The sequence below is a fragment of the Rhodotorula paludigena genome (assembly GCF_050403205.1).
Source record: "Rhodotorula paludigena JCM10292 DNA, Rt_paludigena_JCM10292v1_ctg7, whole genome shotgun sequence".
Classification (NCBI taxonomy): domain Eukaryota; kingdom Fungi; phylum Basidiomycota; class Microbotryomycetes; order Sporidiobolales; family Sporidiobolaceae; genus Rhodotorula; species Rhodotorula paludigena.
In genome coordinates this window covers 150,715-177,555 of record NW_027481451.1, presented here as the reverse complement: position 1 = coordinate 177,555, position 26,841 = coordinate 150,715, and the positions used below count along the sequence as shown (strand labels likewise).

At 62.2% G+C, this 26,841-nt stretch overlaps 10 protein-coding genes across 10 annotated transcripts; 4 read left to right on the top strand and 6 right to left on the bottom strand.

Annotated features, from left to right (window-relative positions):
• Positions 1 to 192: 192 nt before the first annotated feature.
• CLC1 (clathrin light chain CLC1) lies at positions 193 to 1,297 on the bottom strand (the record flags this gene model as incomplete). The annotated part of the gene is made up of 4 exons (XM_076647014.1): positions 193 to 397; positions 490 to 642; positions 737 to 873; positions 977 to 1,297. The coding sequence occupies 4 exons, from the start codon at positions 1,295 to 1,297 to the stop codon at positions 193 to 195; spliced, it is 816 nt and encodes a 271-aa protein (XP_076507352.1).
• A 1,338-nt stretch (positions 1,298 to 2,635) lies between these two features.
• Positions 2,636 to 5,370, top strand: JCM10292_006088 (uncharacterized protein; the record flags this gene model as incomplete). The annotated part of the gene is made up of 17 exons (XM_076647013.1): positions 2,636 to 2,918; positions 2,984 to 3,052; positions 3,145 to 3,260; positions 3,319 to 3,495; positions 3,561 to 3,591; positions 3,657 to 3,737; positions 3,798 to 3,917; positions 3,974 to 4,070; positions 4,132 to 4,211; positions 4,275 to 4,322; positions 4,405 to 4,532; positions 4,598 to 4,700; positions 4,759 to 4,827; positions 4,886 to 5,000; positions 5,080 to 5,089; positions 5,161 to 5,205; positions 5,263 to 5,370. The coding sequence occupies 17 exons, from the start codon at positions 2,636 to 2,638 to the stop codon at positions 5,368 to 5,370; spliced, it is 1,680 nt and encodes a 559-aa protein (XP_076507351.1).
• Positions 5,371 to 5,571: 201 nt separating this feature from the next.
• JCM10292_006087 (uncharacterized protein) lies at positions 5,572 to 6,851 on the bottom strand (the record flags this gene model as incomplete). The annotated part of the gene is made up of 3 exons (XM_076647012.1): positions 5,572 to 5,793; positions 5,864 to 6,363; positions 6,425 to 6,851. 3 exons carry the CDS (start codon positions 6,849 to 6,851, stop codon positions 5,572 to 5,574), a joined length of 1,149 nt encoding a protein of 382 aa, XP_076507350.1.
• A 173-nt stretch (positions 6,852 to 7,024) lies between these two features.
• On the bottom strand, positions 7,025 to 7,903 carry JCM10292_006086 (SNARE domain- containing protein; the record flags this gene model as incomplete). Its single annotated transcript, XM_076647011.1, has 5 exons — positions 7,025 to 7,155; positions 7,224 to 7,317; positions 7,395 to 7,451; positions 7,524 to 7,713; positions 7,869 to 7,903. The coding sequence occupies 5 exons, from the start codon at positions 7,901 to 7,903 to the stop codon at positions 7,025 to 7,027; spliced, it is 507 nt and encodes a 168-aa protein (XP_076507349.1).
• A 129-nt stretch (positions 7,904 to 8,032) lies between these two features.
• Positions 8,033 to 12,167, top strand: TFC4 (transcription factor TFIIIC subunit TFC4; the record flags this gene model as incomplete). Its single annotated transcript, XM_076647010.1, has 15 exons — positions 8,033 to 8,445; positions 8,513 to 8,687; positions 8,751 to 9,034; positions 9,094 to 9,217; positions 9,271 to 9,753; positions 9,814 to 9,951; positions 10,012 to 10,099; positions 10,156 to 10,257; positions 10,314 to 10,718; positions 10,775 to 10,854; positions 10,911 to 11,037; positions 11,098 to 11,529; positions 11,588 to 11,712; positions 11,790 to 11,877; positions 11,947 to 12,167. 15 exons carry the CDS (start codon positions 8,033 to 8,035, stop codon positions 12,165 to 12,167), a joined length of 3,285 nt encoding a protein of 1,094 aa, XP_076507348.1.
• A 138-nt stretch (positions 12,168 to 12,305) lies between these two features.
• JCM10292_006084 (uncharacterized protein) lies at positions 12,306 to 15,331 on the bottom strand (the record flags this gene model as incomplete). Its single annotated transcript, XM_076647009.1, has 10 exons — positions 12,306 to 12,372; positions 12,451 to 12,518; positions 12,602 to 12,646; positions 12,714 to 12,800; positions 12,876 to 13,016; positions 13,087 to 13,404; positions 13,493 to 13,818; positions 13,894 to 14,470; positions 14,544 to 14,989; positions 15,109 to 15,331. The coding sequence occupies 10 exons, from the start codon at positions 15,329 to 15,331 to the stop codon at positions 12,306 to 12,308; spliced, it is 2,298 nt and encodes a 765-aa protein (XP_076507347.1).
• A 396-nt stretch (positions 15,332 to 15,727) lies between these two features.
• On the top strand, positions 15,728 to 16,637 carry JCM10292_006083 (uncharacterized protein; the record flags this gene model as incomplete). The annotated part of the gene is made up of 5 exons (XM_076647008.1): positions 15,728 to 15,844; positions 16,064 to 16,107; positions 16,295 to 16,404; positions 16,486 to 16,551; positions 16,624 to 16,637. The coding sequence occupies 5 exons, from the start codon at positions 15,728 to 15,730 to the stop codon at positions 16,635 to 16,637; spliced, it is 351 nt and encodes a 116-aa protein (XP_076507346.1).
• Positions 16,638 to 18,070: 1,433 nt separating this feature from the next.
• On the bottom strand, positions 18,071 to 20,753 carry JCM10292_006082 (MDR family MFS transporter; the record flags this gene model as incomplete). The annotated part of the gene is made up of 11 exons (XM_076647007.1): positions 18,071 to 18,304; positions 18,430 to 18,644; positions 18,707 to 18,786; positions 18,857 to 18,948; positions 19,057 to 19,167; positions 19,298 to 19,682; positions 19,744 to 19,894; positions 19,951 to 20,029; positions 20,091 to 20,310; positions 20,406 to 20,442; positions 20,513 to 20,753. The coding sequence occupies 11 exons, from the start codon at positions 20,751 to 20,753 to the stop codon at positions 18,071 to 18,073; spliced, it is 1,845 nt and encodes a 614-aa protein (XP_076507345.1).
• Positions 20,754 to 21,181: 428 nt separating this feature from the next.
• Positions 21,182 to 24,264, top strand: JCM10292_006081 (RecQ family ATP-dependent DNA helicase; the record flags this gene model as incomplete). Its single annotated transcript, XM_076647006.1, has 7 exons — positions 21,182 to 21,505; positions 21,563 to 21,868; positions 21,978 to 22,779; positions 22,849 to 23,145; positions 23,208 to 23,350; positions 23,411 to 23,711; positions 23,780 to 24,264. 7 exons carry the CDS (start codon positions 21,182 to 21,184, stop codon positions 24,262 to 24,264), a joined length of 2,658 nt encoding a protein of 885 aa, XP_076507344.1.
• Positions 24,265 to 24,448: 184 nt separating this feature from the next.
• JCM10292_006080 (uncharacterized protein) lies at positions 24,449 to 26,628 on the bottom strand (the record flags this gene model as incomplete). Its single annotated transcript, XM_076647005.1, has 7 exons — positions 24,449 to 24,502; positions 24,570 to 24,643; positions 24,703 to 24,791; positions 24,852 to 24,933; positions 24,997 to 25,324; positions 25,386 to 25,588; positions 25,650 to 26,628. The coding sequence occupies 7 exons, from the start codon at positions 26,626 to 26,628 to the stop codon at positions 24,449 to 24,451; spliced, it is 1,809 nt and encodes a 602-aa protein (XP_076507343.1).
• Positions 26,629 to 26,841: the final 213 nt, after the last annotated feature.

Genomic DNA, 26,841 nt, shown 5'->3' with positions numbered 1-26,841 from the left:
CTGGGTCGTTCTGTTGTGTCCTTCTTCCACGCAGTCCTGCAGTTTTGTAGCATACCTACCTCTCATCGGATTATTTACCCTATCACTCTGCATCATATCATCAATCCACACCACGAGACATTTGCACGGAAGACGGAACTGCGTTACAAGGAGAGAGCGAGAGAGTGGGTATAGTCCATTGGCACAAGGCAGCTAGTAGCCCGCCGCGCCCGGCGCGGTCTCGCCCTCGCGCTTGAGAGCCAGGAGGAGCTCTTTGAAACGCGTGAGGTCCTGCTTGCTCTTGGTCGTCGTCTTGGACCGCGAGTCTTGCAGGTCGACGAGCGTGCAGATGCGCTCCCACGTCGTGCCCTTGGCGAGCGAGTCGGTCAGCTCGGTCTTGAACGTCTCCTCGTCCTCCCTGCACACGGTACGACGAGGTCAGCGCCGGTTCTTCCGACTAAACGGGCGAGGTCTCGCTCGCGGAGACGCGATTAGCGATCTTGAACGCACTTGTTCTGCGCGATCGCCTTCTCCTTCTTGGCGTTGTACTCCTGGTAGAAGTTGTCGATCGCGCTGCGTGCCTTTGCGATCGTGTCCTCCTTCTTGCGCGCCGCCTCCTCTTCCCGCGCGGCGATCTCCTGCGCCTGCTTCTCGCGCCACTCCCTGTAGGACGAGCGGTGTCAGCGCTCCACCTCCGGGACACACTGCACTTTGTGTAGAACGTTGTGCTACACCAAGCAAAGGAAGCGAGACGCACTTGATGAACTCTGACTCGCCCTCCTCCTTCGGTGCCGGGCTCGCCGAAAGCGACGGGGCCGACTGGTTGAAGGCGGGCGCGTTCAGGCCAATAGGTGACGGTGCGGGCGGCTGTGCGCTGAAGCCGTTCTGGTGAGGCTGTGTTGTCGGATGAACCGAGGGGGTGATGGTGGGGGAGGGGGAGACGAACGAGGTGAGTTCGCGTCTGGCGGCTTGCAGACTGCGCGAGGGCAGCACGCACCTGCTCTTCAGGCACCTCGATGGCCGGGTAGTCCTGCTCGAACGCTGCGAACTCGTTGTCGCCCGTGACCGACACCTGCGCGCCGAGTCCCCCTGCGCCCGCCGCAGGTGCGGGTGCGTCTGCGCCCAGGCTCCCGAGGGCATCATCGCCGCCGTCCAGGTCGGGGAAGGCCGACGCCGAGGCCTCAAAGTCCTTGTCGAGCGAGGCGCCGTCCGACGGCCCCGCGAACGCGCCGGCGTCTGCACCGAGGGCGGCGCGCTCGCGGGCGAGGAAGTCGGACTGCGGGTCTGCGGCTTCGTTCGAGCCAAACAAGTCGTCCATTGCTGTGCGGGTGGAGGAGAGCGGCGCGAGAGCGTGTCGAGGTCACGTCGTGTCCAGATGAAGCGGTGTCAGCGACCACTCCGCCTGCCTGGGCCGATCCGAGCGAACGCACAGTCTGGCGCAGCCATTTGACACCCTCTACGCTCTCGCAAAGTCAGGCTGTGCGATTGCTCCCGTTCCTCCGCTTCCTCCTCTTCTCGCCAGGCAGCATCTAAGGGGCTTGGGCCGGCACGGCATTTGCGGAATCAACGCCGCGACAGGAGGTCTGCTGAGGCTACTTCTGTGGGCTCCAAGCGCGTGCAGCTCCCTCACTCCTCGCATTGGTGCTACTGGCCATCGTCGCGGTTCGTTCTGGTTCGTCTCCCTCTCACAATCGCCTACAATTGCGACTCAAGTGACGCAGCACAAGATACGGCGCTTTTCAAATGGTCGCTTGCGTATGGGCGCTTGACTGACGCTCGCTCGTAGTCGCTGTCACGGCTTTGCTCCTGCTCGCCTCGTCTCATGTTCCCACTCGCTCTTGCGTCCACAAGCAGTATGCGAGACTGCGGTGGCTCACGACGAACGAGCACAGCGGTCAAGTGACATCGCAGCAATCACTGCCCACCCGCCAGATCGTGCACATCCGCTGTCTCGTTCTGGTCTGCACAAGCACGCCGAGCTCCGAGGTCCCGCGGTCCGTCGTGCTTCGCACACACAGCCGCGGCGACCGACACGACGGTCTGATTGGAGTCTGGAACTGGGCATCTGTTCCGCGACTCTGTCGCAAGAACCGAACATCCGGTTCCCGCACTCCGGCGTTCCTGAGAAATAGCCGGGTGCCTCCAGATTTAGCTTCGTCCCGCTGCGCACGCCTGCGCTTGCTGGCCGCTGCTGGCTCGCTACGAGCAGTGACAGCTTCGAGCAGGAGAACAGGCCACGTCCGGGGCCAGTATCGCTCCGAGGAACTCGAAGAAGATGCCCAACAACGCTAAAGCGCCGCGTGGCCCGGTCACAGATCCCCGAGTCTCCCAAACCGAGGCCTGTTTTTAGCGCTGCTCACAAAGGGTGGGCGTTGCGCAGCGACGTCGGCGGTGTTTGAACGGACCGCAAACCACGCCCACGATCGCTTGGGTGAGGAGAGCATGGGGGACCCCGAGGACTCGCGCTCTGGCTCCCCTCTATCTCGCCTCTCTTCTCCTCCTGGGGCTCCCGCTTCCTGCGACTCTCTGCTGCACTCGTCTTCTACTGTACGCTGCGGAACCGGTTGGCACCACACAGTTTGCCTACGCCCGTTCGCCTTGCCTCAACCGCGGCTGTCCATATCAACGGCCACTTCACCTCACTTCCTTTATAGTCATGGCTGAAAAGGCCGACTCGCACTCTGCGTCGTCGACCGACGCTGAAGCCGCCGGCGCCGGCGCGCCCAAGCCCAAGGCGACCGCCGAGCACCTCGAGTTCTACGCGGACCGCACGACGGGCTACTCGTCGAACCTGCGCGCTGTGCAAGAGGCGCAGGGCTTCAAGCCGGCCGATGGACGTCTCGTCGTCGACCCGGAGGAGGCGAAGATCGAGTATGGCGAGGAGATCGCCAGCAAACTGAAGACGAATCACGACGGCACCAAGATCTTGTGGCCGCAGCGTACGTTTGACTCGTCACCGCCTGTGCCTGCACGCACTCAGTGCTGACTTGCGTTGCTGTAACAGCGAGCGACGACCCGAACGACCCGCAGAACTGGTCCGCGCGCAAAAAGAACATCCAGCTTCTCATTCTGAGTGCGTCTCGCCTACTGTGCTCGCGGCGCGTCGCTGTCGACCTTTCAAGCACGCTACATTTGGTGGGTATCCTGACAAGACCCTTCACGCAGCGATGGCTTCCTTCGTGCCCGACTTCTGCTCCGGTCTTGGCATCGCCTCGCTCTTCGACCTCGCCAGATCGTTCGACACCACGACCGAGGAGATCAACAGTCTGACGTCTAACTGGGTACGCTCAGACGGCGAGTCACGCCCTTGATGCCGTTGCTGACGCCTGCGCACGACAGTCCATCTTCCTGCTCGGCCCTGGTGGCATTGCCGCCGTCTTCCTCATCAAGCGCTTCGGCCGTCTGCCCATCCTCTTCTGGTCGCAGCTCATCGGGCTCGGCTTCCTGATTGGCTGCGCGTGCGCACCGAACCTGAGCACCTTTGCTGCCATGCGTTGCTTGAACGCTTTCTTCTCGGTGAGCCGCATCTTGCAGTGACTGAGCCTGTCTTGTCGGTGGCTGACTCTTCTCCTTTGCACCAGACTGCACCGCAGTGTGTCGGCCTATGGACCGGTACGAAATGCCGTCTGCTGCCGAATCTTCACGAGGCTGACCTTTGCCTCTCTCCATCCCCTCAGTCTGCGATCTCTTCCCCTTCCACCTGCAAGCGCGCAAGCTCAACTTGTGGACCATGGGTTTTATCGTGTCGCCCTTCGTCAGTGCGTCTTCATCGATCACTATTCCGAGTGAAAATCGCTTGACCGCCTTGTGTCGCACAGGTCCTTTCCTGCTCGGTTTTATGGTTGCGACCACCAACTTCAAGGACGTCTACCTTGTCGGTGTCGCCTACGTTGCCGTTGTTGTGCTGCTCATCACCTTCTTCATGGAGGAGACCATGTGTGCGTCGAGTTGCCTCTCGCCTCGAGCGCAGCCATCTAATTTACGACTGTCACAGACGATCGCGAGGTGGTACCTTTCCCGGAGCGCCCGACGACCGGTCTGCGCTACCGCATCGAGACGCTCCTTGGCATCACAGGCGTAAAGATGGCCAAGTGAGCACACCACATTCGCTCGTCCTGTGCTCTCGCCCTGACCCGCTACTCTCACAAACAGGTACCGCTGCACATGGTGGGAGTCGATCTCGTCTGTGTTCGACCTTGTGTGGCGTCCGCACATGCTGCTCATGCTCATCTGTGAGCAGCTTCCACTCCTCACCCCCCGCTCCTGTCCTAAGCTGACACTGCTCCTTCACGCAGACGTCGGCATCACCTTCGGCTTCGGTATCGGCATCAATGTCACACAGGGTGCGTCCATTAACCTTGCGCGGTGTTATAGCTGTTGATTCGGGCGGGAAGGCCGGCGCTCACCTTGACTTCCCATCTGCAGCCGTTTTCCTCGGGTCCCCTCCTCCTCTCGGTTACGGCTACTCTGAATACGCTACCGCCGCCGGTTACGCTACTCCGATCGTTGCCGTCATCCTCGGAGAGCTTTGCGGTCGTTACCTCAACGATTGGGTGCGTCTTCTCTAGCGTAACCTGTCGTTCTCGCTGCGGACTGGGTTGACCAAATTCGCCTTCAGCTCGCGGATCGCCTCATCAAGCGCAACTCTGGCGTCTTCCTCGCCGAGATGCGCCTGTGGTCCTGCTACTTCGCAATTCCTTTCTTCGTCGTCGGATTCTGCCGTGAGTGGCACGACTCGGTTTCGCGTCTGAGCTGCGCTGATTTCTAGAAACCACTCAGTCCTCGGCGTGTCGTTCGAGAAGAAGCTCAACATTGCGGGCGTCATCTTTGGTTGGGGACTCGCCGAGTGTGCGTTTCGTTCGCATCATCTTCGGATGTCCAGGACTGACTCTGGCCCATACGTCAGTCGCCATCCTCATCAACACTGTCGCCGTCTATGCCTACCTCAACAACTGTTTCCCGACGCGTCAGGGCGAAGTCTCGGCACTCATCAACCTGGCTCGTACTCTTGGTGGCTTTGCGTACGTCCTTCCCCCTCGAAAGAGTGCGACTTCTGATGGGCTGCAGAACCGAACTGATCGCTTTGATGGTCTCCCACAGTGTACCCTACGTATGTTCCGACCGAAATGCACCCGAGATGGCCGGAAGCGGTCGCTGACTCCGCGTTCTCATCCTCTACAGTACCAGGTTCCTTGGGCCACGTCGCCTTCTGGAGGTCCCATGAAGGTCCGTACATGATCACATCGTTCCTCGGTCTGCATGCTCACGCTTCGCCCTATGCAGGTCTTTGGCATGGAAGCCGGTGTCGGCGCCGCGCTCTTTGTCCTCATCATCCCCGCGCTTCAGATTTTCGGTGGTCGGTTGCGCGAGCGCTTCAGTGTCAAGCACTGAGCAACCGCCGGTCCATACATTCAGTCGTCGCTTCATCCGGTTGTACCCCCGTCTCAAACGTGATCACTTCTGTCAATCTGCTGTTATCGAATGCATGACCTTCTCTGTCGAACGCACACGACTCAATCTATCAGGTAAGGTCAAGAACGTGAACACCGCAGAGATGCGAAAGCCTTTGTTACTCGTGCTACACCGCTCCGCCTAGCGCTCCGCCAACCTCCTCGCGAGGAGCATCGCCGTCTGCGCTGAACCGATCGGCAGACCCTCGCCCTCTGCCGCACGCCGCTCCACCTCCTCGAGCGCCGGCGTGTCCTTGACTTCGTCCCACCGGTCGACGACGAATGCGAGCACCGCGTCCCTCACGGCCGGGTAGCACGTGGCGACGTCGCTGTACAGCTCGTAGGGCGCGCACGCCGGCGTGAGCTGCGAGACGAGGTTGGCGAGCGCGAGAGACGCGAGCTCGTGCAGCCCGAGCAGGTCGGCGAGGCGGTACACGCTCTTTGGTGACGCCGGGGCGCGGCAGCGTCGGGCTGTTGCGCTTTTCGACGAGCGCGTCGATGGCGCGCGACCGGTCGATGCGCCTCGAGGTCGGCGAAATCGCCCCCTGGCGGATTTCGGAGAGGAGAGGCGCAAAGTCGATGAAGCGCGTCTCGAGCCAGACGAGAACGGCGAGGTACGTCGCGTGCGACGTCTGCGAGACCTCGATGCGGCGGAAGGGCGCGACGGGAGCGGTCTTGGCCTTGGTCAGGCGCGCATTACTTTCGCGCGTGTCCGCTTCGTCGTCCGAATCTTCGAAGTCGAGTGCCGCGAGATCGTCGGCGGGCTCCGACGAGATCGCGTGCATGCCGATCTCGGCCTCGGCAAATTCGGAAGACAGGATCGAGTCGAAGTAGGCGGAAGCCGCGCACAGGCTCGCGTCATTCGCCCAAAGCTGCGCGCCGACGCGAACGAAGTCGATGCAGACGTTGTGCACCGCTTGTGCAAGGAGGAGGGCTGCAGGATGTAGACTCAGTCAGCGTGTCGATCACTGCGGGAGAAGCGGCGGAGGACTCACGGTATGCCTGAGCAGCCCGAATCGCCCGCTCAGAAACCCAGGCCCTCGCGACAACATCCTCCCGCTCCTTACTGACCTTTTCCGACGCGAAGTGGCCATCAACCTCGACCTCGAGTTGAAGAAGCAGCGTGCCACGAGCGCCGCCGACCTGTCCTGAAGTAGTGGAATAGAACGCAATGGTCCTGCCGCTTGCGAGGCCAACCTCCTCGACGTCAAAGTCATGCCGAACACCGTCAGGGCCGGAGAACTCTGCTCGGCTACCCTTGAGGATGGCGATGCGTGTGGCGCCGGTTTCGCAGACTAGGCGGTACTTCGACTCGGTGTATCTCAGCTCAAAAGTGCAATCAAGGCCATCAAGCTGGACAGGCGATGTCTGGCCGTAATAGGCCGGATCGTTGTGCGATGCTTCGTATCGATAATTGGGCATCCCGAGGCGAGCGAAGGGAAGGAGGACAAGAGTAAACGGCGTTCGCGAACTGGCCGGACTGGCCGGTCAAAAGTAGGCTCGAGCGCTTGAGCACAGCCTCATGAGGAGCCGTGTTCCATCAGAATCGTCGTCACAATGCGAAAGTCGTAATACAACAGGCGACAGAGTCTGCTTCACCTGGCGCGTAAAGAAACGGTTAGCTCGACGCGGCTTGCGCGAACCTCCCTTGAGCGAGTCGAGGCGTACCTTCGCCACAGCCAGGTCCAGAAGAAGACGGTCGCCACGATGCCAAGAAACACCATCCCTATGGGTAGGCGCGAAAGGTCAGCCGCAGAGCTGGGCACGTCAACGAGAACGAAACGCTAAACGCACAAAGACACCACTGCCCGCCTTGTCGTCGCGCCATCTTCTGCATCTTCTTCATGGTCCCGCCGAGGAAGTTGCCCGTCTCGCCAAAGGTGTCGTTCTGTGCGACGACGGGGAGAACGTGAGGACGAGGGATCAGGCAGACTAGGAAACGCGGGAGAGCAAGACGACACGCACCATGCCGTTGAGCATCTTTGTCGAGTCGCGCACTTCGTTGCCAATGTTGATGGTGATCTGCATGGGACGCAAACGAGCCCAATGGTCAGTCTCGACCACGAGAAGCTCGAGAGAGCGACATCGACGGACGTTCTTGAGGAGCTTGACCTTCTGGCTGAGCCCCTCGAGTGCTTCGTCGTTCTGGCCCTCGATGTCCTCGGCGGTGCGGTCGGCAGCGTAGCGGTCCGAGGGCCTGTTGTACATGGGGAGGGGAGAGGCCGAGCGAGACGACGAGAACAAGGCGGTGCGGTTAGGGTCGCGGTGCAGCAGCCCGCCGCTCCTATGGGGCGAGTTTGCGTCAGTCTCATGGCCTAGTAGCACGCATCCACCGCTCGTGGTCCAACGGCGAGAGAGGATTGACGGTGATGTCGGCAGACGAGGTTGCACAGGACGAAGGGCGAGGACGTGCCTTCCGGTGTAGGCGCTGCTCATTACGTCTGGTGTGCGAGTGCGTGCGTCTGCTCAGCCATTCCCGCGCCGCGCTGGCACGTGAGAAGAAACGCGAACGAACGTCGACTTGGCGCGGAGAGCGATCGCACCGTCGACACTCGACCCTTGCCCCTTGCTCGCACGAGGATCTGGACAGAGCCAGCGAGTAGATGGAGAGCCTCGTGCCAGAGCTCCAGGGCTTCACGCCGCGCCCCTCGACCTCGAACAGCGCCGCGTTCGCCCTCGACCCCGCACTCGCTGGTCCCGGGCCCGCCTCGTCCGCTACCCTCGCTGGACGCGCACGCTACGACGCCTACTGGGACGACGAGGACGAGTACGACGACCACGACGACTCGCTCGACGGGTCGCAGTACGAGACAGACGCCGAGGACGAGTACCAGGCGACCCAAGGCCAGCTACCTGGCGCAGCAGGCGCAAAGCGCACGAGGAGGAGCAGCGTCGGACCGCTCGCACAAGATGGCACGCCCCCGGCGGGCGCACGCGTCGACAAGGGCAAGGGACGCGCCGCCGACCAGGACTTGTTTGCCCTCGACGACGATGAAGGCGGAGACGAGCAGCTTAAGTGCGTTGGCCCTTTCGCGCAAACAGAGGCTCCGCAGACATACTGACGGACCGCCACCGCGCCGCAGCCGCCTCATCTTCGCCATTCGCGACTCCAACTCGACCGGAGTAGGCGGCGCGACCGCCCTCGACCGCGAATTCGACCGCTCCATCGCCGACGAGCTCGACGCGTTCGATCCCGATCTCATGGAGGACCTCTCAGTCGGAACCAAGGGCCGCAGGCGCCGTCGGGGCAAGCGCACCGTGTGTTGCAGTCCCTTCCGCTCCTTCTGCGCGAGGCTAATCCGTGCCCACTATGCTTCGCAGGGCGGCCGCCGCCGCGCCGCTGACGTCGAGCCTTCGCCCGAAGTCAAGCGCCTCCTCGGGCAGGCGAACCAGGCCTACGCGACGGGATCGCTGCAAGAAGCGATCGAGCTCCTGTCCGAGGTCGTGCGCATCGACCCCATCATCCGCGTCTCGTGGTACACGCTCGCGACCATCTACGAAGAACTCGACGAGCAGGAAAAGGCCGTGCAGTGCAAGATCGTCGCGGCGCATCTGTCGGGAAAGGACGGCGCAAGCGAGTGGGGCGATCTCGGCCGCGAGTGTCGGTGCGTTGCAACCGCTTTCAACCCCGTGCTTTCTTTGCTGACGCTTCGCGGCGTCACAGCGACATCGGCTTGCTCCACCAGGCGATTTACTGCTTCACGCAGGCCATCAAATGCAACAAGGAGGACGTGGACGCCATGTGGGACCGCGCCATCCTGCTCAAACTCTCCGGCGCCAACAACATGGTGCGTCCTGCTTGCGAGATCACCGAGCAAAGGGCTCACTCGCTTGGGTGCAGGCCACGAAAGCGTTCCTCGCGCTCCTCTCTCTCCTCCCACACGACCCGGGCGTCCTGCGCGAGCTGGCGCCCCTCCTCGCCGCGACCGAGCAGCACGTGAAAGCGACCGCGCTCCTCCTCTCGGCCTTCAACCACTATCGCGCCGTCGTCCCGCTCGTCACGCCCGAGTCGGTGCACCTCCTCACGACGTACGGGTACGCCGACCTCGAGCTCCTCGCCGACTTTCTCCTCGCGCAGCGCACCTTCCCCGAGGTCGTGCGCGTCGTCAGGCAGGGCGTCCGCTGGCTTCAGGGGCGGGAGCTCGAGACGGGGTGGGACGAGCTCGAGGACGACCGCGAGTACGACGAGGTGCGCAAGAGCCGCGATGGGTGGCAGAGGGGTAACGTCTGGCTCGAGGAGGAGCCGACGTACGAGCTCGATGTGAGGCTCAGGAGTCGGCTCGGGCTGGCGAGGCTTGGGCTTGGCATGCTCAACGAGGCGCAGGTGCGATACCCTGCTCTTCTCCTGGACCCACTCTACCCGTCCTGACGCTCTTTCCATCAGCACCACTTCGCCATCGTCACGAGCGAAGACGTCGCCGAGTTTCCCGAACTCTTTGGCGCCATCGGTGATGCCTACTTTGCGAGGAAGATGTACGACGAGGCTTTCGACGTGTACCGCATGCTCGCCGAGAACGAGGAGGTGCGTCTGTTGTTGCTGTCGTGCCACATCGGCTTTGGCTAACTTGCTCGCATTACACAGACGAACGGCCCGACTGTTTGGTTCAAGTGCGGCCAATGCCACCAGATGCTCGGTGACTACGAGGAAGCCAAGGAGTGCTTCGAGAACGGTGCGTGAAACCCTCGCTCCCATCCTCCGATCGCGCTGACATGCGACACTTGGCAGTCATCGACGAGGAACCGGGCAACCTCGAAGCCAAGCTCGCGCTTGCCAAATGCCTCGAGCAGATCGGCGACCCGTCTCGCGCGCTCGTACTCATCAAGCAGGGTGCGTTGCGGCGATTTTGTCTCTACACGGCGAGAAGCTGACCCGCCGATCCACAGTCATCGCCGCCCGTGAGGCCGATCACGAGGAGGTGCAAGTCGACGCCGACGGCAAGCGTCGTCGCAAGCCGTGGAAGTCGCGCGAAGAGCGCGCGGCAGCGCGCGTCAACCGCGAGGCCGCCGAGCGCGAGCGCCACACCGAGTTCCAGATCGCCTTCTCACGCCTGCACGAGCTCGACGCCGAGATCGCGCTCGGCGCCGAGGACGGCGCCGAGGCGCTCGGGCAGTGGCTCGAGCTCGCGACGAGTCTCGTCGACTCGTTCCGGAGCACGAAGCAGCTGTTCCCGAGTGACTACAAGAAGAAGTTCACGGGCATGCTCACGTCGTTCCGGCGCAAGGGCAAGAAGGCGGCCGACATCGAGGAGGAGGCCGACCAGATGGCCAACCGCCTCCAGCGCACCATGAGTGCGTCCCGTCCGCAGTATCACCGAAATTCTCACGCTGACTCCGGCCCGCTACAGTCGCGGATGAGGACAATGAGGTAGAGGAGACGAGCTTCCGCGGACTCGACTTCGACGGCTGGGCCGACTTCATCCTGAAGGTGAGACGGTGCTGCAGCTTCCATCCGCGAATCTTGCTCACCATGTGTGATCTCAGTACTGCTTCCGGCTCACCGAGGTCGACGAAATCGAGCTCGCCGCGGAGGTCCTCCTTCACGTCCGCGATGCCGGTGTCTTCCGTCAGTCCGAGTCGCGCGAGCAGACTCTTCGACTTGGTCTCATCGGTGCGGACTGTTTCCGATCGATCTCAGCGCGGCGGCTTCGCTGACCTCTTTGAATTCCAGGCTGCTATCTGCATGCGAATATGCTCAGCCAGGCGCAGAAGGAGCTTCGCTTCTTCCTCCTTCGCCGACAGCACGAGACTGAGCCGCTGCGCCTCCTCCTTGCGCTCCTCGCCAAGTACCAGGCCGGCACCGAGGCGTTCAACGACCCCAACCTTCAGAAATTCTTCTTCCGCCAGACCAAGACCCTGCACCAGGCGGCAAAGGAGCATTACGGTGACGGAGATGCTCGTGGCGGCAGCCCCACGGCGGTGCGCAAGGGTAAAGAGCGTGCCGTCGAGGACGAGGATGACGACGACGCGGCCGGTGCGGTCGAAGATGAGGAAGGCGCGCGCCCGGTCGGCGAGCGCTTCAAGCCGACCAAGATCAGCCCGGTCTATCTGACCAGCTACGGTCTCATGATGCTCGCCTCGCAGAGCTACCAGCCTGCCATCAGTGCGTTTCTCCTCCTTTCGTGTCCCGCAGTTTTCCGGCTCACAGCGCTGGCACACAGTCTACCTACTTCGTGCACGCGAGCTCGATAAGGACCAGCCACTCGTCAACCTCGCTCTCGCGACCGCTTACTTTCAGCGCGCCATGTCGCGAAAGACGGACAACAGGCAGCATCAGATTGTGCAGGTGCGCAGCGCCCGGTTTCCGCCAAGCATCGTCTGATTGGCCAGCTGATGGCGCCCGGGCTGCTGGGTCCTGTGCAGGGTTTTGCTTTCCTCGACCACTACCGCAAGGTCCGCGGGTCGTGCGAGGAAAGCGACTACAACCTTGCGCGCGCATTCCACCACTTCGGTCCGTCCATGCTTCTCAGCTCTCTCTTCGAGCTCCGCCCTGCTGACTAGTAGACCATTCGACTCGCAGGCTTCGAGTCACAAGCTGTCAAGCATTACGAGCGCCTCCTCACCTCGGCTTCCGCCTCGCTCGCCGCCGCGCAGCAGGACGGCATGCAGGTCGATGGAGCCGCTCCAGCGGAGCCGAGCGGGCTGAGCAAGATGGCGGCCTACAACCTCATGCTGCTGTACAGTATGACGGGAGCGGACGAGCTTGCGAGGGCGACGGCGGAGAAGTGGCTTTCAGTCTGACCGGAGCGCGCTCGTGCAACGCGCTTAGATCCCCGCACTCTCTGCGCGAGATAAGACAGACAGTGAAGACAACATGGTTGCGATCTGCTACAAGCACTGCTGTACAGCGAGGGGCAGGAGCGGGGGAGCTTGCGATAGTTACGCCCACGGCTCGAGGTCGAGCAGCTCGCGCTTGTCGATCTGGAGGGCCATCTTTTCGCGAAGGCTGTGCGGCAAATGCACGCTCAACGTCAGCAAACTGGTCACAAAGCAGGGTGATTGCCGTCGGTGGAGCAGAACGCACTAGGGCATGTTCTCTTGCTTGAAATCGAAGAAGTCGACTTCGCGCGACAGCGACTCCATAAACATGCACTGTGTACATACGTGCAGACGCTAAGGTTAGCGAACGAACGCAGGATCCGCTGCAGAGCGTGCAGAGCGGGACGACGACGCACCGTGAACATGCCACAATCGTTCGCATTATTCTGCTGCGGCACATCCTGCGAAAATTCCTCCGGTATGTCAGCATGGAACCCGGTGGCGACTGACAGCGGACAGTCCACGTACGTCGAGCCAGTAATCCTCCCAGTCGCTGAGGTCAATCTCGCTCTTCTTGCGGTTCTTGTGCTCGGCTGCGAGCCAGTTGCGGAGGCGCTGCACGAAGTCGACATTCGCGTCGGCGTCAGTACGGCAGCGAGGCAGAGTGCACGCAGAGCCAGCAAGACGCACGTCGTAGACAAACGGCCTCGGCCTGCCCAACGAGTCGTAGTATTCGAAGCGCTTCTGGGCGAGGTTGATGGCGGCGCAGCACCAGTGGTTATTGTTGTGGTTGACGGGGATAATGATGATGTCCTTTTCGAACGTGTCGAACTGTAGACGATGACCAAGTTCGCGGCAGGTCAGCGAAGGGAACACGAACGAGGCCCGAGGACAAGCGTACCTTGCGCGTCCATCGCTTGACCTTAGCAAAGCCTTGCTCGCCAAACATTGTGAAGAAGTTGGTGTTGAATACGAACGCCTTCCTCAGCCGCTTCTCGCCCTCGCCGCGCAGCTTCTCGTCCTTGTCGGCCGCGTCGCTGCGGTTGTTGATCAGGACGCCGATGTAGTTGATGAGCTCGTCGTTGAGCCAGTCCTGGCCCTTGAGTCGCCGCATGTCGCGCGCAGAGGCGCTCGCGCCCGGGATTGTCGACTCGTACCGCGGATCGGCCAGAACAGCCTTGACGCGCGCTCGGTGCTCCTTCGAGAGCTTGGTAGGGAACTGTACATTCGCGAGCGTTCGTCAGGATCAGCCCTCCGCTTTGTCCGCGGCAGCTTGCCCAAAGGTGCGCTAGCAGCGTGACACGCACCTGCCGCTTCTTGACCTTGACCGTCTCGAGTGCGAGTGCCTCCTTCTCATCCAGCCTGAGCGCCTCTTCCATCTTCTCGAAGTGCTCGAACGCCTGCAACCCGCCCGTCGCGCGCGGCTCGGCGAACGACTTGCGCGCCATCTGGAGCGCATGGTCGATGCCCGACGCGGAGCTCTTCCGCGCGGAAAGCGCCGGGCGGGCCGAGGAGTAGCGGTCGACGAGCTGCCGCGTTGCGGACGGGAAGTGAGACGGGCGGTCGAGCGCGGAAGGGTTGACGATCGAGCTGGAGGATCGCCCGTGGTGTAGCGGGCGAGACGAGGTGAAGCCTGCCGCGGTGTCAATCAGAAGTGTGCACATCGGCACGCTCAGGTAGCGTGAACGGCTGCGAGAGGTCCACGCACCAGCCTTGCGCTCCTCCTGGTCCAGCGATGCATTGAGCCTCTGCCTGTACAGGCTCAGCTCGACCATCGCATCCGCATCAGGCACCTCTTCGTCGTCCAGCGCCCCATCGAGACCCTGCCCGTGCTCCGCCAAGAAGCGCGCGACGGGGCTCGCCGACTCGCCCGCGAGCGCGCCTTGCGACTGCCCCTGCTCGCGCAGCTGTGCGAGCGTCGAGGCGTCGCGCTGTTGCAGCGTGCGTTTGTGCTGCGTGGATGAAGGACGTGCGGGGTCGCGAGGGTACGAGGAGGACGAGGGGCGGGTTGAGAAGGTCGGATGCGAAGTCGACGAGTCATGTTCCGCAAGTGGGGACGAGGTTGGTTGGAGGTCGAGGAAGGAGAAGGGTGTGTCGTGAACGCGGAGGGTGGACGCGTCGACCGGAGAGGGAGGACGTGCGTCCGGGTCGAAGTGGACAGCCCAAGGTGGGCGGAGGACGCGTTTCGGTGCCGCGGGGCGCGGAAGTGGAGGCACGGGTGTCGCGGGCGATGTGATGGGTATGGCCGATGGCGGGGGAGGAGAAAGTGGTGCAGAAGCGGCGTTCTTCACCAGTCAGCTCCCTCAGGACAGGCTGCTCGTACGGGCCAAACAGCACGGAGACATGCCCGAAACGCACCTTGTCGCCTCCCATCGGTCTCCTGCGCTGATACCCGCTTGGCCCGCTCGTCGAACCGGTCGCGGGGGACGCAACCGCTCCCGCGTCGTTCGTCTCATTGACTTCGTTCTCGCCTTTGCTGGGCGTTCCGAACGCGCCAAACATGCCCTTGCCGCCCCTCTTGGCCCCAGCGCTGCCGCCTGACTTTGTCCTGAGCTGCAGCGCCTTCATGCGAGCCTCGAGGTCGAGCAGGCGCTGCGGTTTGGCGATGGTGCGGACGGTCTCGTCCGTCCCGCCGCGCGCGCGCAGGTCCATGACTTTGAATTTGTAGTCGGAAAGCAGAGAGATGTACTCGTCTTGTTCGGCGGGCGTGAGGGCGGCCGGTCGGGGTCGCTTCTTGGACGATGATGAAGAGACGCCGTTCGAGGTGAGCGCCCGTGCGGGTGCGGGCGAAGGCAGCGCAGGCTCTGCATACAGGTTCACGTCGCGTCAGTGCCAATCGACGCGCGTGGAAGCTCGCGTAACGCGCTTCGTTGCCGTGTTGACGTCCGTCGAGAGCGTCAACACACGCGAGACCGTGACGCACCGTCGTGAGCGTTGATGTAGCGGCGAACGGCCTCGATGCCCTGGTTGAAGAAGCCCCAGGGCCCGACCCACCGCGACGTGCGCTCGAAATCGGCCGACGAGGCGTCTGGCGGTGCAGACGAGGGCGAAGGTTTGCGGCGCTTCGAAGGCGAGGGGCGCGCTGCTGGCGGCTGCGCGGGGTGCAGAGAGTCTGCGTGCGCGAGCGTGCGCTTGTGCGCGGGCATTCAGAGCAGCGCGGCGAAGGTGGACGGGGCGAACGATGGCCGACGAGGAGCAGGTATGCATGTGTGCGCCCAAGGGGAGGCGAGAGCTGGCACTACCTTGAGACTGCACCGGAAAGCTCGGCAGATGTATCGCTCCTCCCTTGTGCAAACCGTTGAAGAGTGAGACTGACCAGCTGTTTGTCCCCCTGCGACACCTTCGCGGCAGTCTCCTTCCGTCCCGTCCGCGCTCAGAGGCGTGCGTGCTCCTGGACAAGCTGCACAGCCGCACACTCACCTGGCAGAGTCATCCAACACACGCCTGCGCTGCGCCACAACCTCTCGCGCCGTCCCACTTCGGCTCGCCGTCCGCCTTACTCGCCGCGCTCGCTCTCGCCCGCCAGCCCTCGCCGAGGCTCGATGGGCCTCCAGCACCGCGACTATCTCGCTGTCCCCTCGGGCCCCTCAAACGGAAAGGTGTTCGGCTGCCGGCGGTGTCGCACCCACCTCTCAACCACCGACCAGATCGAGTCCAAGGTGCGCCACCGACTGCTTTCTTGGAGCTCCCCATGCGCCCCAGGGTGCCAATAGAGCTGCGAACGCTCTTTGTAACCTCAAACCTCCGCCAACCGGAAGAACGAGGTGTTTCGAAGAGTCGGAATTCATGTGGGGGATCGAGCGGCGGCAAACACAACTACGACGAGCAGTGTGACGAGCGCCGAGCGACGGGTGCTGACCCGTGCGAGTCCCGTTCAGAATTTCAACGGCCAGCACGGGCGAGCTTACCTCTTTACGACCGTGTGAGTCTCCCCTCCGTCGGCACTTCGCCGTCCATCACGCAGTCTCAGCCTCGTCCCGGCCGTAATGGGCAGCCTGCGGCTGTTCGGATTGACAGAGTCTGCCAAGACGCCTTGGGCACCGCGCTTAGGCCCTCGAGGTAATACGACGACGCTCGCTGACAGTTTCCTTTCCTGTCTGTTCCCGCAGTGTCAATGTGACGTGCGGACCAGCCGAGGACCGACCAATGACTACGGGCCTACATACCGTGCGCGACGTCATGTGCGCAAAGTGCGGCGAGACGGTCGGGTGGAAGTATGGTGCGCTCCACGTGATCCGCTTGACAACTTTCCACGTCGCATTTCGTGCTGGCTAACCGACTTGATCCGTGCGTCGCGCAGATTTTGCGTACGAGGCGGCGCAGAAGTACAAGGAGAACAAGTTCATCCTTGAGAAGGCGCTCTTCAGTACGTCCCTGATCCCGTGCAATCGTTCAGCCTCGCCAAGGTTACCGCCACGCTGACCTTCCATTCGTACAGCCGAGGTTCAGTAGGACCTCTGGACTCGTCCGCCTGCTGCTCCCTGGTCGATCGCCCTGTGTATGGACTCCTTCCGCGTTCCTTGTGTTACCTGTTGCCACTTGTTCCACGTCTCTATCGTGTGCCTCTGTCCTTCCGATTGTCTCGTTATACAGCTTCGTTTGCCTCCCTATAGTTTGTAGCGTCGCTCTTCGTCTTTCTCTTTTGTTCGCTACCTCGTCATCGTTGTCCGCCATTCTCTGCAGTCCAGCTCTCGTTCACTCCGCCTGAATGTCGGTGGTGCACTCACCTTCTTACCCGAGACGAAGCATCGCAGCCACCAGGCGTCGGGTCGTCGTGACACACATCGACTAGGCTTTCACGTGCAAGCCTTGCTGGGCTCCTCGATCCCGCCTGCCCACCGCTCATGCTCTCATCAGCATTGCCGCTCTGTTGACCACGCTCACTCGCTCGAAGCTCGGCTGCCATCTTCCTTGTGGCCCAAAGCCTGTCCGACATGCAGATCAAATACCTCGAAGCTCCTGCTCGCCTCAACGGACGGATCTTCGTCTGTCGAGCCTGCAAGACCCACCTTGCCACGACCGACCTCATCGAATCCAAGGTGCGTAGCGCCAGATCGTGGACCACCAAGCTCGTCTTTGCGGAGGAGTGCTTCACGACCTGCTTTGACTGCTCGAGGAGCTCGTGTGGAACCACCACTGTTGGGAGGGGCCGCATTATACTGCCTGGAATTGACACAGGTGACTGCCTTTCCACGCAGAACTTCAATAGCCGCACCGGTCCAGCGTATCTCTTCACACATGCGTGAGCCGCCGACTCGCTCCGCGTGGATTCCTCCGCTGCGCCTCTCTCTGCTGACGTCTCGATTCTCCCGCTGTGCTGCTCTTGCCGATACTGCAAACGACAGCTTCAATATTCTCTTGGGTCCACCAAAACGGGTCTCTCTCAAGTCGGGCTGGCACACCGTTTCGCACGTTTCGTGCGTGGGTTGCCGCCGCGAGCTCGGGTGGAAGTACCGTGAGTGCACAACGAGCCCGGCCATCCTTCCTGCATTGAATTGAAGTGCATTTTCCCTCCAGTAGTAGCGGAGGAGCCCGACAAGCGGTATAAGGTTGGGAAGGTCATCCTGGAAAAGGCGCTTTGGAGTGAGCTCCTCGTCGACGCCTCGGTGTTCAGCAAACATACGCTGACTGTTCTCGCCCGCATCAAAGTCGAGCTGGAGGATGACTCGTCGAGCGGCCGCCTGGAGGCTTACTCCCGCGACTGCATCTGAACAGGTAGGCCACCTGTCGTTCGCTGCTGCGTTCGCGCTGCGGCATCCGCTTTTTGCGCCGTTCGCACTCTGTTGCTGCCATTCAAGAATTCTTCCGCACACATGTAGGTGCTGTGATCATGCTATGCTATGCGTTACAACCGATGCTCGAACGGGGCTCTCGCGTCTTTTACTCTACACCTTCGTCTCTTCTGCCTTCTCCCTCTCGGCGCCTTCTACTCGGTCCTCGACGTCGTCCGCAGCCTTCTCCTCCTTCCCAGCCTTGACCGTGGTCCGGTCAAGCGAGTGATGCTTGAGCCCGACCCACGAGATGACGAAGCCGACGAAGAGCAGCGGCGCGCAGATGATCCAGGGGAAGTTGAGCGCGCGGGAATAGGCGTGCAGAACCTGTTGTCGCACGTCAGCGGGCTGCACAGGACGGGGTCGCATGAGCGGGTCGATCGGTGTTGAAATAGGGAAGAGGCGGGAGCGCGAAGACGGTCAGCCTGTGTGAACGTGGTAGTGTAAGGCAAAGCAGCAAGGAAGCAACGCACCTCAATGTCCATCAGGCCCTGCACCGCTCCCACTGCTGCCTCGCCGTGCCCGCCCGCGCTCTGCGTACCGCCGTACCCGTCGATGCTGGCGAGGCCCTTCTTGAGCTCGCTTGCATAGATGGCCCCTGCGACTGAGATGCCGACCGTACCGCCGACGGAGCGGAGGAGCGCGAGCGTCGCGGTCGAGGTGGCCATGTCCTTCTGGGGCATGGAGGCTTTCCAGGCGAGGCGCGCGTCAGCGCAGAAGCAGGGAAGCCGCCAGAACAGGCAGGCGCACCTTGAATGTGCAGCAAGGGAAGCTGAAACAGAGGACCGATACCGATCGAAGCGACGAGGAGATACAGGATTTGCTTCGCACTGCGGCGGCGCGACGAAATCACGGGTCAGATGAGCCGAGCACGAGCGGGAGTCGACAGGGTGAATGCACGTGTTCGAAGACTCATCGAGAGTCGCGAGGAGGGCAAAGCCGAGCGCTGACAGCAGGTAAGCCCCAGTGATCATCTCCTTCGTGCGCTTGATCTGGAGGGGGAGCGAAAGCGTGAGCGGCAACGTTTGTGAAGGTCAACGCCAGTCTCGTCCGTCCTTGCGGCAGACGCGTCAAAGTGGCAGGCGCCGATGTTAACGTACCTTGACCACGATGAAACCCGCCGCGATGCCGAAGATGGCGGTACCAACCGAGAAAGGCATCATCCAAACACCCGACATGAGTGGCGAGGCCCCGAGGGCCTGGAAGTATAGCTGTAATGCGCAGCATGGGCGTCCCGAGGGCGAGAGACGAGAGGCGATCGAGAACAGGTGCGAGAGGAAGCGACAAATCCCTTGTCAGCCAGTCTCACTGCGTGTGTGGGAGAGGGACATGCGAACGTACCGGCTCGTAGTAAGAAAGTGAGATGAACCCGAATGCCTGGAAGAAGACGCCGCTGAGGAGCGCTGCACTGTTCCGTGTCCGGAACAGCTTGGGCGGGATGATGGGCGAGCGCTTGGTCCGCTGCTCGACGAGAACGGCGGCGCCAAGCACGACGACGCCGATCACAAGGCAGGCAATCGTACCGGCGTAGCTCCAGTCTTGTTCGCCGAAAGTGAAGCCGATGAGGAGGACGACAAGGCCGGCAATGAGGAGGAAGAGGCCGAGGAAGTCGAAAGTCGCGAGGAGATGAGCGGCTTTCGGCGGTGTGGTCGGGTTCAAGTGAAGGAACACGGCTAGCACAAGACCAGCAATGCCGCCAGTCGGCAGGTTCACGTAGAAGCACCACCTGAAGGTAAGCCGTCAGCGCTTTGCTCACCAGGAATCGAAAAAAGCGTAGAAATGCGCACCGCCAGGTCGAATGTTCCGTGAAGGCGCCTCCGATCAACGGACCCAAAACGGCGCTGATGCCCCAAGTAGCGCCGATGACACCTGACCACTTGCCGCGAGTAGCCAAAGGCGTGATATCGGCAACGACAATGTTGCAAAGCTGCAGAATACCTATGGGAGTATAGGTCAGCTCAGATCCGCTAGTCATCATGCCATGGGTCCCGCACCTCCGCCGCCCACTCCCTGCACGCCTCGAGCGGCACACAGCCAAATCATATTTTTCGCCGAGCCGCATAGTGCAGAGCCCTGCGCGCGGGGTAAGGGGGTTAGCAGCCCATAGCGTGCTCAAGAGGGAATTCCGCCATACCAGCATGAAGACAACGATGGAACCCAGCAGAATCGGCTTGCGCCCGAAGTAGTCGCTGAGCTTGCCGTAGCACGGCGCTAGTGCCGTGATGCACAGCAGGTAGGCCCCGCTGACCCACGATAACGAAGCGGCTGATCCGTCCAGCTCACGCTGGATGGTGCTGAGCGCAGTTGAAACGATCGTCTGGTCGAGTGCAGCTAGGAACGTCGTCAAAGCTAGCCTGCACGAGGTCAAAACAGGTCAGTACTGTCGCAGGTGGCATGCAGCTAGGAGGTTCAAGAGCAGCCACGAGGTCAAGGCAGACGGCTAGCTCACCCAGACATGACAATCCACATCTTGTTCTTCGGGATGACTGCGATGGCAGACGTCTACCGAGTCAACGGATGCCACATCGGATCACGCGAACGCGAGATGGTGCGCACCATGTGTATCGGCCGGCTTCGTCGGCTCCGCCCCTGCACCGTGTGCCGCGCCCAGATCCTTGCTAGTGTCGACCGTACTGGCCTTGGCCGACTCAACCGCCTCAATGCCGGTGCCCAAGTCGTGCTGCACCGTCCGCTGAGCGATCCGGTCGTCGGCTTCGCTTGCGGATCGCGCGCCGAGAACGGGTGCAGACGCGTCTAGCTTGGCGAGCTGCGTCTCCAGCATCGTCGGTTCGGCCATAGCGGGCCCGCTGAAAGCGTGTGGAGTGAGGGAAAAGGGAGAGAAGAGCACGACGCGGGTCTGCACTTCCGTAGCGGAGCTCAGAAGTCGGCCGACTCGAACCTGCCGGGTCGATCATCAGGGTCTCAGCATTACCGGATGGTCAATTGTGCGAGTCAAGGTTGCTCTGCGTTGATCAGTCGGCCTGAGAAGGCTAAATTGACTACCGGGTTCGATAGCCTGAGAAGATGGACGAAAACCAGGTCTGCCTGAAGGCCCCGGCGAGACAAGCGTTCTGTTAGCGTCCAGGCGCGAGCAAAGTATCCACAGAGCCGAGCAATGCGTACAAGAGGTACAGCGCAAAAAGCGTCGCGAAAGTCAATTCGGGCGCGGTCGAGCGAGGAAGTTGACCTTGTCCGCAAACCCTGCGAGTCCAGGCGGATGCGCTGATGGCCTTCAGGCCTGCCGCAGAGCCGATATCGCCCGTCGCTGGCCCCTCGCGCGGCGCCGCCCAGCCTGCTCAGCGCACGCGAGCTCCCGCAGACCTCGCCTTCGTACAGCTCGACGAGCCGCCTCGCAAGAAGCTGCGCACAAGCGAGAACGCACAGGACGCCACAGCGACACAGCGTACCTCCGGCGTCGAGCAGCGCGAGGTCCTCATGCTGAGCGAAGAGGACGAGGGCGAGTGGGAGGCGGTGCAGGGTGGGTTCGTGGACGATGGGGACGAGGAGCAGGCGCTGGGCTCGCCTGAGGAGCAGGAAAAGCTCCAGAAGGTACGTTGTAAGCCACGCATCCTTGAGTAGTCCTGCGCTGAACCGTGGCTTCCGCAGCTCGACGCGGAACTCGCCTCGTTCGACCGCCAAATACGGGACCTCAAGCGACTTCAAGCCGACGTCCGCACCGAGCGCGACACTCTGGCTGCGACCATCGCCAGCCGCGATAGCAGCACGCCCAAGCAGAAGATCAAGGCGGCACCGCGGCCTTCTCAAGCTGCAGTCGACTACGCCCGCTCGAGCGCTTTCAGCTGGAGTGCAGAAGCACGCCAGTTGGCCAAAGATCTTTGGGGCATCGAGCAGTGGCGCATGGTGCAGGAGCCGGCCCTGAACGCTCACATGGACGGGCGGGACGTCGTCACGGTTCGTCCTGGCTCTCCCTCTGACCCTCTGTGTCCTGGCTCGCTTCGTCTCAGCTTCCTTTCGTGGTCGCTCGTCAAAGTGATACAGGCTGATGACTGGCCTGGCGCAGATCATGCCCACTGGCGGGGGCAAAAGCCTGATCTACCAGATTCCCGCCCTCCTCTTACCCGGCACTACCGTCGTCGTCACGCCGCTCATCTCGCTCATGTCGGATCAGGTCCACAACTTGCGCGAGCGGGGCATCGCTGCGGAGGCGATACACGCGTCGACCTCGCAGGACGAGATCAAATCAATTATGAAGCGCATGCTCGGCAAGGCTGCGGCTCCCGTCAAGGGCAAAGGGAAGAAGAAGGCGGAGGACGACGACAACGACGCGGAGGTCAAGCTCGTATTCATCACGCCGGAGCGTATCGACAAGAGCAAGACGTTTGTCAACACGCTGCAGAAGTGCTACGATGCTGGCCTCCTCGCCCGCTTCGTGATCGACGAGGCGCACTGCATCTCGACCATGGGCCACGACTACCGCCCGTCGTACAAGTCGTTGCAGCGTCTCCGTGTTCTGTTCCCGAAGGTCCCGATCCTGGCCGTCACCGCCACGGCGCCGCAGGACGTCGTTGCGGACATGCTCAAGACGCTTGGTCTGCCTCAGCGTACGTCGCCCGGCACCGCTGCCCTACCAAACACGACTGTCACCTTCTCTGCGCCGCTCTACCGCCCCAATCTGCGGTACTCCATCGTGCCGAAGCCAGCTTCGGCTCAGGCGGCCCTCGAGGTCATGCTCGACTACATCCTCGATCACCACGTCGGCGAGAGTGGCATAATCTACTGCCTGAGCCGCGCCGACAGCGAGAACATCGCCAAGGGAATCAACGAGCATCAACGCGCGAAGGGCAAGGTCCGCGCCGCCGTCTGTGCGTTTCTTTCTGCCTTTCTCACAGCCACCGTCCTTGTGCTCACGCTAGTATCGTGCGCCGCCTCAGACCACGCCTACATCGACGATGCTCAGAAGCAGCGCGTGCACGACTACTGGCGCGATGGCAGGATCAACGTCGTTGTCGCCACGAACGCGTCATTCGGGCTCGGCATCGACAAGGCAGACGTCCGCTTCGTCCTCCATGCGTCGCTGGCTAAGAGCCTCGCCAATTTCTACCAGGAGAGCGGGCGAGCCGGGAGGGATGGCCTGCCCGCAGACTGCGTCACGTTCTTCCGGGCAGCCGACGCGTCGAGGCTGTCAACGCTCACGTACGACACGTTCCAGACTGGCGGCAAGGAGAAGCGTGCGTTGTATCTGTGAGAAACACTGCTTCCCGTAGCAGCGCTCACTCTGCTGTCTGCGCAGTCTACGAGGTCATCCGCTTCGCCGAGGACAAGTCGACGTGTCGCAAGGTCCTCTTTGCGCGCTACTTTGCGACTACGTACGATGCCGGCACGGCCTTCGAGGAAGGCGACGACGCGGAGTCGCCCTGCGGGCAGTGCGACAACGTGCGTTGCCATTCTACTTCAGCGCCGTGTGCTGTCGTTGAGCATGGATATTCCTCGCAGTGCCTTCGCGACCCGTCGACCGTATGCACGCTCGAAGTCTCGCTCGACGCGTACCGCGCGCTCCGCATCATCAGCGCAACGACCGCGCAGCGCGGCACGCTCACGCTTCCGCAAGCCGCCGATCTGGTGCGCGGTAACGGTGGCGGATCGTTCTCGACGCAGGAGCCCAAGGGCAAGGGCAAGGGCAAGGTCGACGTGAAGGAGGTCGCGGGTGCCAAAGTCGCTTTGAGCAAGGACGAGACCGAGCAGATGCTGCTCATGCTGCTCGTCGAGGGCTACTTGCGCGAAGACTTCCACGCGAGTGCGCCTGTCCCGCCCTCCGTGTCTTGTCTCGTACGACCTTACTCATGCGATGCCCTGCTCGGACAGCCGCCTACGCCGTCAATTCGTATCTCAAGCCCGCGTCTCAGGCGCTCCGCTTCACGCGCCTCGAGCCTTCGGCCATCTCGTCCGCCGCAGATCTTCCCCTCTCGATCACGATGGACGTGCTTGTGTCGACCTCGGGGGTCGGCAAGAAGCGCAAGGCCGCCACGTACTCGTCGAGCAAGACGAACGGTTCCGCCGCGCCCGCCAAGAAGAAGGTCAAGAAGGCCGTCGTGGTTGAGACGGACGAGAGTGAGAACGATGCCGAAGACGACGGCGATGACTTTGGCTTCGCGTTCGGCGACGCGGGCGGGTACGGCGATGATGTGGACGACGACGAGCTCGAGGCGTTCGAGGCGGTGCGCGGGCAGGAACCGAGCAGTGACGGAGCCGTTGACGAGGACGGGTGGGCGTCCGTCAAGACGGCCTCGAAGACGCGGGGCGTGGCGAAGAAGGTGGAGCCTGAGGTACTAGAGCTGGACTCGCCTTGAGCATCCCCCCTCGCTTGCAACGCAAAGTGACGCTTGAGACGAGAACAATGGAGGTGGTAAAGCGCATGAATGCAACAACAGGCCGAGAGCACTACTGACGAGACTTGGACAGGCCCGAAAAAGCGGAAGGACAGAGCGAGCGAGATGGTCGTAGAAGGCACAACGGCGCTGGAGACTAGACGGTCTAGTCCGTGCTGAGGAAGCGCTCCTGCTGCCACGGGCGCTCATCCGGCGAGTACTGTGAAGCGTGAAGAGGAGGATGAGCCGTCGTTCCGGAGTGCGCACTGGCCGACGAAGGAACGCACCCTCTGCAGCGGGCGGCGATACGTGACCAGCTCGCTCGCTTTGCGCTCAAGCTCTTCGGCCGAGTCAGCGCGGACTGTGTACAGCTTGAGCGGGTCAGCAACGGCGGGGCGAGTCCGGGAGGAAATGACGGACTCGGCAGCATGACGCCGAGCTCGTAGTTGTTGAGCACAATCTGTGGACCGTTCGAGCCGTTCTGCAGCTTGCCCCACGCGGCGGGCGTGCTGCAAATACGGGTCTTGGCGTGAGCAAAACACCGGTGCGGGAACGCGGACGAGATTCACAAGTTGTGCGAGCCAAGGTACATCCAGCCTTCGTGCTTGGGCGGGACCAGCGAGCCGCGGTCAAATTTGTGCAGCGCGAGAACTGCGCCGACGAAAAGAACGTGAGCCTCGCCAGTCGCGCGAGCCACCGGAGCCGACGACTCACTGATCTTGGTGTGAGCCGCGACGCGAGGGCGCTTGCTCTGCCCGCGATGGAAGAGGTGCCCAGGAAAGTTGGGCTCTTCCCAGCGCTTGACGGGGCAGAAGAGCGTCCCTCCGCCGGGCGCGCCGCCAAAGCTGCCCGTGATCTCGGTCTCGGTGGGGAAGACAATCTTGATCGGGAGGTTGACGGGCTGGCCGACGGCTGGTGCAGGCGAGCCGGGAGGCACTGCGTTGTTGCGGCCTGAGCGGAAGTACGACGCAGGATGGATGCCAGAGCACGCGCCCAGCATCTGGCTCAGCCAGGCAGGGTAGTAGCTTCCGATGCTCGAGCCCTGAGCAACCATATAGGGTCAGTGAGCGGAGCGCATTCAAGACGCGGGAGTTTCAGCGCACCGTCGCCTCGATCTCCCACTTCCCTCCGGGAGCAAAGTTGAAAGCCTTCACTGCGTTCGCCAAACTCGCCATGCCGCCGCCCTTGTTCCATTCTTCCTTCGGCACGAAGCGGCCCTGCGTCGAGTGAACGAGGCGAACGTCCTTGGCACTTGAGAAATCGTAGTCACGGCTATCGGCGATGAATCGTTTCGGGACATTGAGCGCTGGATGAGCAGACAGAACGTCAGCGGTGATGCCCGCCGCAATGCACGGGACAGTACGCACTGTAGCAGACTTGGAAGAACGCGCGAGAGAACTGGCAGTGCGTCGGATTTTTGAAGGGGTCCGCCTCGTCCGACGGCGAGTAAGGGAAGTCGTGGACGTAGAAGGCGTTGTCGATCAGGTCCCAGTCGTACGGGACGGCATTGGCGGTCGGGATGACGATCCGACAGTAGTCGTCGTGGTAGTAGATGAGAAGCTTCGTGTGCATGACGCCCTGCCACGCATCGGCGGTCTTCTCATCCGGGATGGCGCGGTACGTATTCTCCTTGATGGAGCAGACAGCAAGCGCCGGTGATGCGTCGCCGCGAGGTCTCGGCATGACGAGCAGCAGCGGCGTCTCGTCCTGGAAATGCGAGACGACCCAGTGGGGATCGAGGCAGAACGCCGACACGACGGCGGCTTTCAAGGTCGAAGGCGAGCCGATGAGGTCGCGAAAGGTGAAGGCCTCGGCGTCGGGGACGTAGCTGTTGGCGACGCGCTTGACTGATCCCGACCAGAAGCGCTGGGCATGCTTGGACGCAGCGGACGAGGTCGAGGCGAACGCCTGGCTCGAAGTCGAAGGCGGCGAGGGGTCGCGCACGTCGGCGAGCGTAGCAACGCGCGGGCGCTTTGAGCCGATCCTGCTCGTCGACGCGACCTTGACAGTCTGCAGCGCTGACCCTCCCTGCGCTTCGCGCTGCCGTTGCCGCTCGAGCCTTGCGCGTTCCAGCTCGGCGCGGTCGGTGGTCTCCTTGTCTGGGACGCGAGACGAGAAGGGCGCAGGGTTGATCCTGGCCTTGCTCGATCCGGCTTCGCGCAGGGAAAGGGCGATGGCACGCGCGAGCTCCGAATCCTCCTCATCGTCGTCGAGTGAAGTGCTGTGAGGCGCGCCAGGACCACGCGACGCCGTATTGGAGCGCGAGGGGGCAGATCTGGACGTGCAATGCTCGTCCTCTGAATCGGAGTCGAGCACGAGCACGTCGACCGGGCGTTTCGGGGCCATCGCAGTTCGGTGAACCGATGAGGCGACGCTTGCGGAAGGCGAAGCGCCGGGTTGCGCGAGCGCGTGCGGCGGCTAGCGAGAACTCTTGCTCACAACGCACGTGACAGTGCAGTCCTCCTGTGCACGAGGAGAAGTGGAACGGGCGAGAGAAGCGCGAGGTCAAAGTGGTGCTCCTCCCCGAGAAGTCAAGTTGACATCTCTCACATTAGCTCT